Source organism: Mya arenaria, chromosome 15 (genome assembly GCF_026914265.1).
Source record: "Mya arenaria isolate MELC-2E11 chromosome 15, ASM2691426v1".
Lineage (NCBI taxonomy): Eukaryota > Metazoa > Mollusca > Bivalvia > Myida > Myidae > Mya > Mya arenaria.
The window spans coordinates 5,593,119-5,609,448 of NC_069136.1; the positions used below are offsets into that span (position 1 = coordinate 5,593,119).

General features: G+C 35.8%; 1 protein-coding gene across 1 annotated transcript; it reads left to right on the forward strand.

Moving 5' to 3' along the window:
- Positions 1 to 4,280: 4,280 nt before the first annotated feature.
- On the forward strand, positions 4,281 to 9,638 carry LOC128220517 (myosin essential light chain, striated adductor muscle-like). Its single transcript, XM_052928940.1, has 6 exons — positions 4,281 to 4,449; positions 4,929 to 4,956; positions 7,497 to 7,643; positions 7,943 to 8,110; positions 8,449 to 8,535; positions 9,032 to 9,638. The coding sequence occupies exons 1-6, from the start codon at positions 4,447 to 4,449 to the stop codon at positions 9,064 to 9,066; spliced, it is 468 nt and encodes a 155-aa protein (XP_052784900.1). The 5' UTR covers positions 4,281 to 4,446; the 3' UTR covers positions 9,067 to 9,638.
- The last annotated feature ends 6,692 nt before the right edge of the window (positions 9,639 to 16,330 follow it).

Sequence of the window (16,330 nt, forward strand, 5' to 3'; positions counted from 1 at the left end):
CAATAAACAAGTACACCTTGTCACAGGAAATTCGACCCTTATTATCACACCAGTGCTATAAACAGGAGATGCACAGCAGGGGTTGAGCATGCCAAACATTCCTTAAACTATGTCTGCGAACGAAGTATAGTGAGTCGATGACCGATGCTTCTGCCTCCCTAGCCCTGATGCTTCTTTTTGTTGTTGTTTTTCAGGAGGGGGTGGCGATAAATTCATTTAAAGTAAAATCAGGTATCTATATAAGATATCTGGTTTAACTCGAAAGATTAAATATTAAGCAATTGTAACATGACTCTTAATTATCCATACATTTGAAGGGATTGACCTCGGTCCATCTGGGAAATAAAGATGCTATTTGACTTGAGAAACATGGTTTGTTTAGTCACGGTATAAGTTTTAACAATATTACAGTTTTGTGGAAAAAACACAACTAAGTTGACAACTACGGCAAACGAAAATGGCATTACTTTGTAATTATGTTGGCAAAAAAACGACGAGCTATCAATTTTAGCGACAATAACGATTATTTATAACAAGCATGATGCCATCGATATCAGGGGCAAATTAATGTTCCGTTCCAGTCCATATTAAAACAGAAAAGACTAAGATGAACTCAATCAGTATGTCAGAAACTGAGGTGAACATAACATCTCCCACCTGGAGTTCGGCATACAAGTATAACAATAGCTGTGTTTATAACTGTGATGAAACATATATGATCAGACAAAAATGCTCCTGTAGCGGTTACAGCATGGGAGCAATTACCATGCGTGCGCTGGCTGGGCCTATCAGTGATGCATCTAACCAGCTACCGATAAGCCTTTAGGCCGTTTTTGCTTTAATCAGATCGGGGTAGTCCATTGTCTAATTATTCCAATGTACATCGATAATTAATTTACATGATTAAACTAAGAGACATAACAAAATACTACCGAGATTCGCTATTCGGAGAACCTCTGGTTTATGCTGTTTTACTGACAGCTGTAACGTGCGATTAATATTTTACATACTGAAGACAAATTCTCGTAGAAATAATCAGTCAAATATATAACTGCACAACGATCAATCTCGTACCCGCGAAATGGAGTACTTTACATAATTAAGTTTCCACAAAATACAGATCCATTCTTTAGAGTTAAGTTTGAACATATATTTCGTATTACAATGATTTACGTAGCATTATAAGAGCTCTTGTTTTTAATAAAGATGATAAACACACACTTTTATTTATATAAAAACATTTTTTTCTCATTTCTGGCGAAGTGATTATTGGAGTATCAACACCTGGCCCTGATTTCTCGAAACTTCCTAGGCCTAACAGACTTTAAGAGCTGATTTTGTTTAGCAAAATTTCTTACTCTAACCTGAGTTTGATAGAGTCTTTCGTGATAATTAGACAAATAACTTAATACAAACCATTAAAAATATCTTCCAAAAAATATATTTCATAAATTATAGAAGAACAAAAATATTGAGCTTAGCAATAGCTTAATCGTGTTATAACAGAGAAATGTCGAGAAAATTGGCCCCTGGTCTTCTTTGCAGACGTCGATCTATGATATTAAACATATTCGAAGTAAGCTTAATTATAAATTGAGTCTGAAGAAAGTGTCTCACGTTAAAGGAACAGAACAGAACAGAACAGTTTATTTGGATTTAAACATACAGTTTATCATCCATCAACATGTTCATACATATAAAAAATAGTCAATACACCATTTCGTATTACATTTAGAAGACATTACAAACATCAATTATATTCTAAGGAGAACATGCATCTAAACATAATATGAAAGCAAATATTATACTTGTATCAATGATAACAAATATTCAATTTATAAGCATATAGCTTAGTTTGACGTCTTATTTTTATGAAACATACATAATACAAAGGTTTGAAGAACTTATTTAAAAAGCAATAACCTGAATAAAATGCCTCAGTGGTGTTTTCTTGGTGCGTATATGAATGTCTGTCTCGCTGATGATTTAAAACTATTTTTCATTTTTAGTTGTTTTTTTTTAGACCGGCAGCGGTTTCGGATTGCAGATAATTTGCCATGGAGAGAAAACATTTACTGCCACCCATCCGATATACACTCCCTGTCTCAGAGTTTGCGTTTACAATGTGTCGGCCAATGAGGTTGTATTCTAAGTCAGATAGATGACATGAAGTAACATCTTAATAATTAAAAAGGCTCGTTCGTTATGCTTAATCCGTCCAATTCTTAATCATTCAGATGTTACTTCATGTCATCTAACTTTTACATTATTTTATTTGCCTTACAGTCCTATTGTATGTGCTATCACTTTAATAGCATCCAGTTTCTCTTTTGAAGTACCTTGGCTAAACTCCTGCATTCTTGTTTTACAAATTTACCATTGAGATAAAAGATTATTGAATATTGTGAGAAAACAAACCTGCGTGGTGATTGATTTCAAGAATAAAACTGTACCCCACGAACTTTTGAATATTACAGTTTTTGCATTCTGTATCAAAATAAGCCTAATAGTCCATTTGGTTTAACCAGTATTTCATTCCTAATAATAATACATCCAACATGAGTATAAACTCCGATAATAATAGGGTATTCAAATATGATAAATAGCAATGTATAGCAATACTATGGAGAACTAGCTAGAAACAGTCGTTGTCTCTCTTTGCTTCCATTCTCTTCTCGTCCATTTCAGGTGAATTCGAAAACTTAATAAGTAGTGAAGTACTTTAAAGATGCACTCTTCCTCCCAAATGAGATTTGCCACAATAGATACAATAGCTTTAATATACCGAAAATGATGAATACATGTCGAAATCAATGGTTTTTATGATGGATGTCTAGTGTAATTTGAAAGAAATGTGCAATCAGTTAATATTTTTGCGTATTCAGCTATTCAATACACAGTTACAATCTTGTTATCAGTAATTCATATTTTCCATAAATGCATTATGTAGGAAGTAGTTGAAAGCCTATCATTTAAAAATCAAGTTCGTTATACATATGTATGTTTTGATTTTGAATTAAAGTGTCACTCTAAAACAGTCGCCGTAAGGCCAATATAAAATAATTGCTAGATTTTCATCCAATTTATTTTTTTCAAATTGGGGCGGGGTAGGGGGGGGGGAGGATTTTATTTTTATTCGTATTAGATGACTGTTTCACCGTTGAATATGAAGAAGAAGAAGAAGAAGATTTTATTAACTATAAGCTTACAGCCCATGAGTTACATATAATATAGACATGAACAGTATATAAACATTTCCGATAGAACAACATTCAAAATCAATCATAATGTATAAACAAAGTAAAGTTATATCACATTTGCTTAAAATACTGAAAAATAGTTAGTGGAGAAATGTGTCTAATGTCTAAACTGACGTAATTTAAATAAATGTCGTTGAATATGTGTTCATGCTCTTTCCTATTGCATCATGGATCATATACATGTTCTATACGAACCAAAACCACCATTGTAACAATATTCTCATTTTTTACATGTGAATGTTTACCCCGATAGACGCCGGCTGGGTATGAGTAAATGCCGTTCCCAGGCAGTACCGGACCGATAGCAAATACAGACCCTATTTTTTATTGTGTCAATAAAATTTAATGGCCGGCGGAAAAAGAGGGGGCGGGCGGGGACTAAAATATTGCAATTCAATTTGAGTTGCTTAAATAGCACAATTACATGAAATCAAACAACGTATTTTCTACTTCTATATTCGCATGATTTCGCATGAAACACGGTTAAGCCTGATCCCGGAATGTGATTTTTTAATTCATTGCTTTGTCTGGTTCAAATAAAGTTGTTTACCGAGCAGGTGCCGTCAGTCATGTTTTTGCTGTATTTACAAGACAAAGATGGCATTGACAATATAATGTGCGCAAAATACAGGAGAGTCTGCGCAAAATACAGAACCCCTCTTGCCAGTAAATCAAATTGTAAAATGTGGCCGACCAAAGTTAAGGTATCTCATGATATATATTGAAAGCGTTGTATTCGAAAGGTTTTCTGCAATTCAGTCTCAAAATGCACGTGCACATGAACCCTAACGATTGTAAGAAAAGTAGGGTAAATTGATAAAATAATGGACCAGTTGGGGGTCCCATTACAGACAGCAAAACAGACCCCACTGCGTTTCTGTGGAATGTACAATCGTCATATTAATCGGTAACATATATATCTGATTGATCTGCACGAATATTGTAGAATAATTAATACTCCATATGAAAGCAGGCTGATACTCAGAATTGAGCTTGGATCAGATAAGCAATCTGTTGATTATTAGCTCCCTGTCAGAGCCTGCCAAATGATGACTTACCCACAGAATGGCAATGGAATCGTCCGTCCCAGGTATGGCTTAAAAGCCTGCATTTTTCTGGAAACTGCAGAGACTCACAAGACTTTTGTTGCGTTCATATCGTGTCTAGGACTAAGTACATCTACAACATGGTAAGTGAAGATATTTAGTTACTATCAGTCTTTGAATATTTTGTTTGCTTATTATTGCAATCTATACATTATTTGTATCTTACAAGCATAGATTTAGTAATAGAATAGAGCCGAGTTTGATAGTGAAACGTGCATTGTTTATGTAGTTTCTTAGCTAGAAAAAAATCATCTTCTGTATATTATTGCAATTGAAGAGCAGTTTATATTTTGCAATATTTTGAGAGTCAGTCTTTATTTGTGGCGATTAACTTTAAGATGACAGTACTTCATATCTAAGTTATCATTTCACCAAACTGATGACTGTACGCACAGGCAAAGTGATTTAAAGTTATATTGATTCTATAACAGAACTATGCGCATTTAAGGACACTTGGTAAGCACTTTCGACCTACATTGTATATAATGAAGTTGTAATCGTTTACTGATAACAAGCCAGCTGGTTATAAAACATTTTACTGATAAGCCAACTGATATTTCAGAGCGGTCTTTCCGAAGGAGAAATTGAAGGTAAGACTGAGTGAACCCTATTTAAATACCATTTTCAAACCACCTTACCCCTCCTCTCAACACCTCTACCCTATCGACAGTGTTCTAACTAGATTTCTTTATCTTTATTTGTTTTACAACTCGAGCATTCTGCTCGTTCTATCGTGTTTTAAATTAAGGATTTGTTTTCTTTTCTTGAAGCCAAATCTTCAAATCTTGTATCTTCAAATCTTGTATCTTCATTGACTTTTTCTATTACATGTATAATCAAATATGGCTAAGAATGGCATGCAGCTTACTTTTTGAACAGTGCGCTATAAAGAACAATACAAGTGGTTTCCACTAAGGCGAGCATTATGAGGTCAACAGGAATGTATACTCTACACAATGCTAACTTATGTTCATCTTTTTGCAATTGCATGTGTGCCTAATGTTAGTTAGACTGTAGGCAAATCATGAAACAAATTTTGGCCTCATTGCAATTTAACCGTAACAAATCTCTTTCTGAGAAAGATGACTTTTAATTTCATATTTTATCAGTCATCAAGTCTGTTTCTGTAATAAGATTTTGTTTTTTAACCGATTGAAATCTTATTAATGGGAATTTGAGATATCGCCATGATCAGAAACACAGAATATATTACGCATGGGCTTATCAGTAAACACACGTTTGCATACCTGAGTCTACAGGAATCTGATTTATATGCTGGCTTTGGCACAAAGACAAAACATTTTTCCCTAGCAGCAGAGATCTTCTTAGAAAAAAACGCTCTTGGAAAATAACTGTTACTTTCGCGAATAGGTGCGTTTTTTGCAAACTTGCAATTATTGAACCAGAATGAGATCATTGGGTTATATTGCTCTTTCGATACGAACTATTCAGATAAACTAGTATGTCTGCTTGAAACATAAAGATTAATAATCAAATAAATGATAGGCCCTTGTACATTTGTAAGTGAAGCCATACAATTGAATGGCAATTAAGGATTAACGATTTAACGTCATGAAACTACGAAAGGTAGAACTTTTGAACCGCCTGAAACGTTCGTTAAAACGGTTTAGCTACTTCTACCGTAAAATAATCTTTCAGGTTCTTCACTTTTCACAAACATCGTTAATTTTACACTAGATAGGTGTCTTCCCAGTTTTTAAGTTACCGTTTTAACTAAAACATCAATTGTACTGCATATTTTCACTTTTCATTGCAAGCGTATTGATAATTTCATATACCGAGTAAAGAACATTTTAGCTAATTATCTGGACACATATGTTTTCTGCAACACAGAGTTATACTAACCACACTACCTATGCCAGGTTTCCATGGAAATATTAATACAGCAAATTCTGTTAATGATCTACACGTGCGTATTATTATTGCCCGCCAGGTAGAGAGATAACAGCGTATGCCTGTAATAAGAGCCCGCCTGTTCTTCTTCGTTCAGCTGATAAGCCCAAGTGTCATCGCCATGTATGGCAATGTCAATGACGCGCGCGGATACACGTAGGGCGGGGAAATTATTCGGGAGATGTCAATCAAATCTATAATTAGAAACACGAGCGGGGGAGTGTTTTCTGAGAATGTTGCATTACTGAAATAAGATGTATACATCTACATGAATGTACATGCATGTATGATTACGACTCAGTGTATGGATGGTTCGACATTGCAATGTTTATATCTTACCTTCTAGTTAGGCTGTTAGCACGTGCTATGCTATCTAGTTATAACTTTGCTGAGTAATACAAATGCAGTTTTATTTATGAATATTGGATTCTTGCTTTTGATAATTTACATGAAGCATTCAATTTATATTCGCATTTATTGGAAACATGTACAGTTAGACACTTAGACAAAATAAGTTGATGATATTTTTAAGTTTGATATGGCTGCTTCATAAATGACTTATATAAGACATTGAAAAAGAAATCAAAACATTCCTTATTGGAATAAAATATTTAAATACATATTGATTTTTAAAGTTGATTTCTGAAATATTGTTTTTTGATATGGGAACTTTGAAACATATTTGATTAAATTTATTTATTTTTGAATTTAATACAATAACTGAGTTGGAATTTGAAATAAAGTTTACTGGCTTTGGTCAAGTAGCTTTTAGGAAGATAATTTTAACTCTTAAATCTTGATTAATTGTTTCTCTTAAAGAGTGTAATGAAGTTTCAATTTTTATTCTAATAAAACACCATGGTCGATATTGCATCAAGGGTTGGTGTCATTACTATTCAAACTATAATAAATCCGTACCATTCTGAACTATGACGGTTCGTTCAGTCATTATTTGAACCAGAGTGTTTCGTCTTATACTATTCGCACCTTCACATTTCACACCACCAATTAGCGTACCAGGGCGATTCATTCGCACCATTTAATTCCGTTTCATACTTGTCGTCACATTTTCATTTCTTACTGTAATAAATTGTACAACTATGATTCGGCCCTCTACAGTTCGCATCCTATCATTTCGTCCACAATATATATGGTTTTTTTGCACAATTTCATTTCGTACCACTATTAAATCGTGCCATGATACTTCGCCCCACAGATGCCCGTGAGGTGTTCGACCTGTTCGATTTCTGGGATGGTCGTGACGGGGAAGTAGATGCCTTCAAACTTGGAGATCTTCTGCGATGCCTGGGCCGCAACCCGACGAACGCCGTCATTTCCAAGCACGGTGGCACCCAGAAGATGGGTAAGTGCCTTAGATTAGATACATATGATAAAACATTGATATCCGTCTGATGTCACTTAGATAATTATACCTTAAGGTTGACACATTTATTATTAGTGTTTGGTTAAACTTAAAGTTGGCCAGTTGGAAATGCTAACTTTTAAGGCTACAGTGGCATCATGCAGTCTTATAGGGACCTCATAAGTTGGCAAAAAACAACGTCGTTTGGAAACGTTGTCCTGAACTATATGATAGAATCGCAAATCGTAGTATAAACTAGCTGTGCACATGTATCATTACCCTGTTGTTTTACTTTTTAGGTGAGAAGTCTTACAAATTCGAAGAGTTCATTCCACTGTACAAGGAGCTGTTGAATGAGAAGGACACCGGCACCTTCGCCGACTTCATGGAAGCATTCAAGACTTTCGACCGTGAGGGACAGGGTTTCATTTCCGGAGCTGAGCTTAGACATCTTCTTACCTCTCTTGGTAAGTTCAATGTTCTAGATTATTACTCTTTAAACACGTTTGCAACGCGGTACTCTAATTAACAATCAGAGATAATAAAGGCATACATCATTGAAAATATGATTTTTTACATACAGAAGATGTTAATCAACATGATGATATTAGATTATGAAAATCAAACCTTAGCCTTAAGATAAAATAGGGATAAGTTAAGAATATTGTGATTTTAATCACTGATATGTTACGAGACCGTTTCTTAAAAATACAGAAAAGGGCAAGTTTCATCATCCCTTACAGCGAGGTTCGAAATATTTGGACGAGTATTAGTCCTTTAATTCCACGATTATCCACTATTTCAGGCGAGAAGTTGACCGACTTGGAAGTCGACGATATCCTGAAGCACATTGACCTTACCGAGGATCTGGAAGGAAACGTCAAATACGAGGGTAAGTCATTTGTTATATCGCATCATGGAATCTAAGTGATCTATTAGCATTACAAGCTGAAGCAAAGTGATGCCGTTAGAGCCTGACCGCCCTCATATAACCGTGGTCGGGCCCAATTTCTCGAACAAATTTAAATCCCCTATAACAGGATCATGCTTAGCACACTGATGTTAGTTCTGTATTTTATATGTTACATTCTCATTTTGGAGGGACCTGAGACTTTGAATGATATTATTGTATTGATGATAATTATAATGAACTTTGTAACTTGGCTTCTTAAAATAAGATACATTAGCTTTTTAGGCTTAAGACTATTCGAGAAATTTGGGCCATTATTTCACACAACAACCTGTTATGAGGTTCATTGTAAAGTTTAGTTAATTTAAGATATAAAGATATTAATTAAAATCTCTATGTCCATTATGAAGGGATTATCGCTTTAAAGTTGCACCAATTTGCTCGCAAAGTGCTCATTATGTTTTCCTTCTATTTTCAGAGTGCATCAACAAAGTCATGGCAGGACCCAACTAAATGTTTTGTGTGAAAAGACAATTTTGAAACATCCAGTATCATTTTCATCCAACCAACTGTGAAATAATGCATACTTGAACATTCAACAGCTGTCGAATTTTTCGTGCTCAAGTGACAGTCCCCAAATTTAGGAGCTCCTAATGTTGTAGGCAATGAACGGTTTTACTGGTCACGTGACCTAGTCTCTTTGTTTTACCATCCTGTCCTAGTTAAGAAAACAACAACGCCAGAATAATACGATATAATGAAAAATGTAGAACCGTTCTTGCAAGAGTTTTTTTAATTTAAAAGGCCTATAATTCGGCGTGTGTCTTTGTTATGATGTATCTGTTATAAAACTGTTGTTTTTATATTATTATTTATTGACATATTTATTAATATTTCAAAAATCAAGTAACAACTTTAATCGGTACCGATTCCAGTTTGAACAGTGTCACGTGTCTCCTCATGTGATTTGTGACCAGAACTGTGATCGAGTCAGCTTTGACACGTGTATAAATGAGAGTGTTTCCTTGTCTGTTCCTCGATGAATGTTAAGAAAAGATTCTGAAATAAAGTGAATATTTTCCCGATATTTGTGTTACTTTTCAATGCAAAACATAACATAAACATGCACCAGTACGATTTATGTGTCAACGGAAACATCGATTGGGCTTTTAAAAGCTACTTAAGGCTTATCGGCTGGTAACAAAAATGACCAAATTGGGACCGAATCAATCGTATGCTAAACGAAATGACCAAAAAAATGGTATTCGAATCGCACGGTTGGTAAATACAATGACCCAGAATCGGATCCTAATCGATCGGTTGGTAAACCCAATCACCCAAAATGGGACCCGAATCGATCAACTGGTTAACGCTATGACCCGAACTGGGACACTGGGCGACATGTCCAATTCAAGGTGGATTAGAGCGCGATTAACAGCAGAGATCGCAATAGGAAAATCCTCGGCTGTTTTCCATCGAATAACAACCTCTGATGTTTATGGACGGTTTACAATGTCAGAATTCTTTACATTTAACTACGCTGCAAAAAGTTCGTTTTCGTAATTTAAATTTAGCAGTTAAACTGTAGGGAATCTTAATTATCTTCGCTAGCAATCCATTTAAACATAGCAATACAAAATACACGATAAACACTACAATTAATTAATACAATAATTCATACGAACTATACGAACTACTTCTACTGATGCATCGGCATGCGTCCGAAGCTCCTTTCGATGGAAAATGACTGAGGTGATCTGAATGCAGTGATCTAGTCTTTATTCGACCCAAAGGGCAAGCCAAGCCCAAGCATTGGCATGCTTAGCATTACAAATTGAGGTTAAGAACGGCTGAGAACGTATTTGAAGAGATGAATGTCGTGTTTAAGAACCATTTGATGGAAAGCCACCAGTAAACAACAGTGGTGACGCCACAGATACTGACACCAATGCCTGGATAGCGCATCCCGCATACTCCTTAATAAATTGCCTAAATATTCTATAGACAATTGGCCATTTTCACGCGAATGAACACTGATTTATAGTGCTTCCCGAGCCGCCAAAATATATATGGGGAGAAATCTTAACATGTGTTACGCGTTTAAACAACGCTTTAAAAAAGGCTACGTTTCTTTCCAAAGTTGAGTGTATGAGTAGAATCAATGTTGTGAACATGTAACCCCAAAAATGTAGACCAAGAAGATCCAGCATGTTTTTGAAATTTCAAACCATTCTGTTTCAAACCTATAAATATGGAAAGTAGCCAATGTTCTGAGATGGTTAAACCATGGTTTTATTCACTGTCATGTATCAATAAGGCATGTAACGATGAGTAGGAAATGAGTACGGGAACTTCCGAATTGGTGTGATCTGCCCTACATCTATATTATTTCGTTAAGTAAGGAAACAAACACCTGAGATTACATGATTGTTATCAAAAAAACATAATTAATAACAAAAACAAGGCATGATAATTGTTATCGCCACTGTTGTTTTCGAATGTCTCAGACGATATGCACAAGCCAATACCATACGCATTGAAACGCAGTTCACCGACACACAAAACACATGATAATCACGAGTGGTAATCGAAAATAAAAACATCGATTTTTAAAAATTAGAGGCCATTCATAAATCACCTTAAGCCATTTCCTTACTTAAGTCATTCTCCTTAACTAAATTTCTCAGTGGTCATTTGCTATGCTTAACTTAATCATATACAAACTTTTATATTTACATTACACTTCAAACAAAATTCAAACTTGTATCGATTTTTTTATTAGAAGTTGACGACGAAAAGCATATGGCATTGACTTTAGTTAGAGAATGACTTAAGCTGTTTTATGAATACGAGACCATGTATGTTTTACTGATTAGATGCATCGCTTGCTAAATAACGCCATCACAGGTGGGTTATGCTGGTTAACTGCTAGGTCAGCAGTTTGATTTTCATCATCATGTCTGCGTCCGTAACAGTGCCAGTTCATGATGAAAATCAGGCTTGTTCTAACACTCGACAAGTACATTTACATCAGTCAATATATAGTGTGCAAAAGTAACAGGCGTAGATATGCTGTCTTATACAAGGTACACACCGCTACATGCCTACTAAACGCCAGCTCCACCACTTATAAGTGGTGCACAGAAAATGAGCTGTCGACACTTCCGTTCTGCACTGACCCTTTGTTTATATGTACACAGGTGAGTATGACTTATACTTCATCTGATATCTTTATTAATTGGACTTATTTCGAAAGTCGGAGAATGTGGTACAGTGTTTGAACACTTTCACTAGAAGTTAGCTACGATTTCGTTGCATTATTGTTCGAACCGTTGTTGCCAGGTGCTTTTCTCCCGATTCGTAAGTGTGCATACTTTGAGAGCATTTCAACTAAATTTTGGTGCATAGATACACCATTAGAACATTCTGGCGCATGCGAATGTAGCAGTAATTCATAGTACTTACGATGGCACACATCAGAACTTATTAATTAACCCTTCTTAAAAGGGAAATATGCAACTATTTTTTAAAAGTGGTGGGGTTTTTGTTCCAGTGATGGCGCTGTGGAGTAGTGGTGGCGCTGTTAAGTATGAGTATGATTAGCACTGAAAGTTGATACGATTTGAAGCCTTTGGTAGACATACAGTAGTGGGCCGTGTTTACCATGAATTGATATAATGCATGTATTTTTTATTGAAGTAATGGTCAAAAGCTAATAGACAAACAAAAATACAGACCTGAAGCACGCAAAGCACCGATTAAACATCCTTAACAATATTCATCAATATGATTCCGGTAAGAGACGGTATCAACTATGTCTGCCATATGTGTTATCAATAATGGAAGACGAAAAGTTAAGACAAATGTACTTGGCGTAATCTTAAACCGTTCTAGACTTACATCCCTTACCCTAGAACTACGTACTAGTATAGAATTATCATCTAAAACTGCACTCTCACAGATTGTTCGTTTTGGCATTTTTTTTTTGTCTTGGAATGAGCCAAATTTGCCTAAAAACCAATGATATAAGACTGCTGACAAAAATCAGATCGCAGTTTTTATATTTACGTTCGGAATTGTTTTATTGCTAAAAGCGTTACATACACTGTAAGAAAAAATATTCGGCATTTTTCCAAACACACATGTGAGATCCGTTCTATTTTGAGTTTTGCCAAATGTAACCAAATGTATGCCATTCTCAGCTGATTCTGCGACAAAAATGTAATAAAAACGTCAAAGCTGTCAATCTGTGAGAGTGAAGCTTTAAGATAATATTGACGACTGTTCCAGGATATAACATGCTAAGCCTAGCGCATGGGCCCCGCCCCTCCAAAAATAATTTATGTTATTGGCGAAAAGCCAGATGTTGGAAGGGGACTCCAACACAGGCGCCTTGTCCCACTCTATGATCTGTACCTTTGCAAGATTTGCAAACAAGCGACCCTCATTACACTAGCTGTTAGCAATTTAAGTTTGTAAAATACTCTTTATACGGATTGTTTTATTGCACTTTATTTTATTTTATTTTATTTTATTTTAGTATGACGAAATAAAGTGTGGTGGTGTCTGACCTGGAGCTGACACTTATTATGGACTATGAACATATATTTGTTAACAGAGAGTGTTGAACAGCTGCAGCCAATTGTATAAAATTGCTTTTTTATAAAAGTTTTCCGAAATGTTTATTGATTGGTCAATATGTGTCCAAAAATACATAGTTCAAACCAATCAAATCACTTAGAATGCATACAATCAATAATATAACAAGTCAAAAGTTTATACGATTGACTGCTTACCAATATCGGTTCGGCTCTTCGTTAATGTTGTTATAGTGTCATAAGTGTGTCTATTGTTATCTTGGTTACTCGGAATGTTGGCCTAATAGCTTCTAGACATTGGGTAAGCATAAATACAGCTCTAATTAATTACGGATAAGGAAAATTACAGACGCAGAATGAATGATTGACCACTTCTTTTATTTCCATGATCTCACAACCGCTGAGTTATGCAGTTTTTGCTGTTTGTTTTTTATTTAGAGCGGCAAAATAGTGAATATAGCTTTCAGGTTATTTAGAACATTTCAATGGCAGTTCGAGGAATTTATTGCCTGGTTTACGACAAATCTGTGGCAGTATTTGGCTTTACCCCTCAGCATTAAGGACCACACTTTGCATAAAATATATCTTATTATGTGCAAATCTTAAAACTGAAGAACATACAGAGTTTATTTGAACATGTATGACTGCGCCGATCATGCAGTGGTAAAGTGTCTGCTTATTGGGAAGGAGGTCCAGAGATCAATCCCAGCTGGCGTTATACCACAAACGTGTATAAAATGGTTCCAGTGGCTCCTTCGCCAGGCGTTCGGCTTTAAGAATACAAGGGAACACCTTGAAGGACTTCAGTACTGGTTAAATCAAAGACGGTTGCCTCCCGTGTATCGTTGCTTTACGCCGGGTACATTAACAAACTGGGTTTATTCGAAATAAGAGCTGTAGTTATCCCTTTCATCTTTTCCACTCTACGGCCTCTTTTGCAACAACCAAAGGATCCCAGATTCAGTGTGTGTATACCACGTGATAAATTGCGTCATAAATGCTTCGTCGGAAGGCAATATTTTGATTTGAAAACAGACTTTAAACAAAGATATCTTCACTATTTCTTTACCATTTTAAATGAAATATAGCGCAGTCTACGCAGCTTACGGAGCCCTGCCTTCGGTTTTTTACCAGATTTCGATTAAGAGTTGTTGTTTTTTAAATTCTTCGACAAACCTTTTCGCAAAACGGCCGTTTGACGGAACACTGTCAACACATTATTTTGGAAACAGGTTTGTCGAAGTGTTCGATGAAACAAATGACATTATCAAATTTCGGAAATAATACACATGCGGGGCTCTTTAAGCGGCATAGACTGCCCTTTGTTTCATTTAAAATGGTGTTGGAAAAGAAAAGTTATCTTTAATTTAAGACTTAATTTTATGCAAAATTTTACCTTCCGACGTAGCATATATGACGTAATTTATCACGTGGTATACACACACTGAGATTGTTCTCTCATGGGCTGATCTAGATCACAAAATATTACATATCCACGCATACATCGTACATTCCTGCTTCCGATAAAGCTATGAGTAATTTTAGTCATTTTTTTGTTTTTAGTCATAATACAACTGGTATACTAAGTTCCAAAACAAGTTAAAATTTCTTTAATTGGATTTCACCACATACATTTTTACCAGTTATATCATGATAATAAATTGATTGCTTTAATTTGTGTACAGTGTTTCTCATATGTGTATATTGATGTTTATATTGTATGTGATTGCTTTAAATTGTTGCTATTTAAATCACTTTAGGGTGGAAACAAAGAGCTTGTAGACATTCGTGTAGTTTTCAATGCTACTTGTCTGTATCCTCTTTCTTGGGCTGTTGGATTCAGAAATGACCCAGGCGATACGGCCATAACAATGTCGCATGGACGTTATAAACAATCACTACAAACAATGCATATAGAAAACACACACCAACTCACTGTTCATGTGGGTTTCACATTCAAAAAATGCTGATAGTTTCTATAACAAGAGGACCATGATGGCCCTAGATCGCTGAAGAAATTTATACTGAATAGTGAGAACTGAGATCTGTGACGTATTTCTTTACCCATAATGACCCAAATTTGAACTTGACCTAAAAAGGTGGTTTTACAATAACTTTGTATTGAGCTCACAATCAAATCACGTTACCACGCAGAGTAGTAGTTTTGAGTTGTATCAGGTAGGTCAAAATCGTGACACCGCGTTACTTCGGACGTCGCGTAAATTTGGATATCGCGTATTTTCGGACGTCGCTTAACTCCGGACATCACACAACATTACACATCGGGCAATTATGTTCATCGCGTTACTTCGGACATAGCGTAACTTCGCACATAAGGTAATATCGGATATTTCGTAACTTCAGACATAGCGTAACCTCGGATATTGGGGTTGGTCGGACATCGCGTTACCTCATACATAGCGTAACTTCGCTCATCGGGTAACTTCAGACATATCGTTACTTCGCACATCGGGTAACTTTACAGATAGCGTAACCTCTGACATCGCCTAACTTCAGACATAGCGTAACTTCAGATATAGCGCAAACTCGGACATCGCATAACTTCAGACATAGCGTAACTTTAGACATAGCGTAACTTCAGATATAGCGCAAACTCGGACATCGCATAACTTCAGACATAGCGTAACTTCAGATATAGCGTAACCTCGGACATCGCCTAACTTCAGACATAGCGTAACTTCAGATATAGCGTAACCTCGGACATCGCCTAACTTCAGACAAAGCGTAACTTCAGATATAGCGTAACCTCGGACATCGCCTAACTTCAGACATAGCGTAACTTCAGATATAGCGCAAACTCGGACATCGCATAACTTCAGATATAGCGTAACTACAGATATAGCGTAACGTCTGACATCGGGCAATGTCGGGCATCGATTAACTTCATACATATCGTTACCTCTGACATATTCAAACAATCCACACTTTTCATGAGTTTGAGTTATCCTTTATCAATATATATTTCATGATGCAAAGCTTGATATTTACAATTTTGATGACGTATCAACTTCGAACAAAAAGTAATGACGTATAAATGAAATAGACTTTTATGAAATTCTTTTATTTCTATCAAATCTAGTTAACGAACCAAATTATGCCAACTATCTGTAACATTTCACTACTTTGCCTAATCAACGTTCTTTGAGAGGACATCGATA

Excerpts from the sequence above, each read along its gene's own strand:
- LOC128220517 (XM_052928940.1), top strand. Across the intron at positions 4,957-7,496 it reads TTCCGAAGGAGAAATTGAAG|ATGCCCGTGAGGTGTTCGAC; the intron begins GTAAGACTGAGT and ends TTCGCCCCACAG. Across the intron at positions 8,536-9,031 it reads AGGAAACGTCAAATACGAGG|AGTGCATCAACAAAGTCATG; the intron begins GTAAGTCATTTG and ends TTCTATTTTCAG.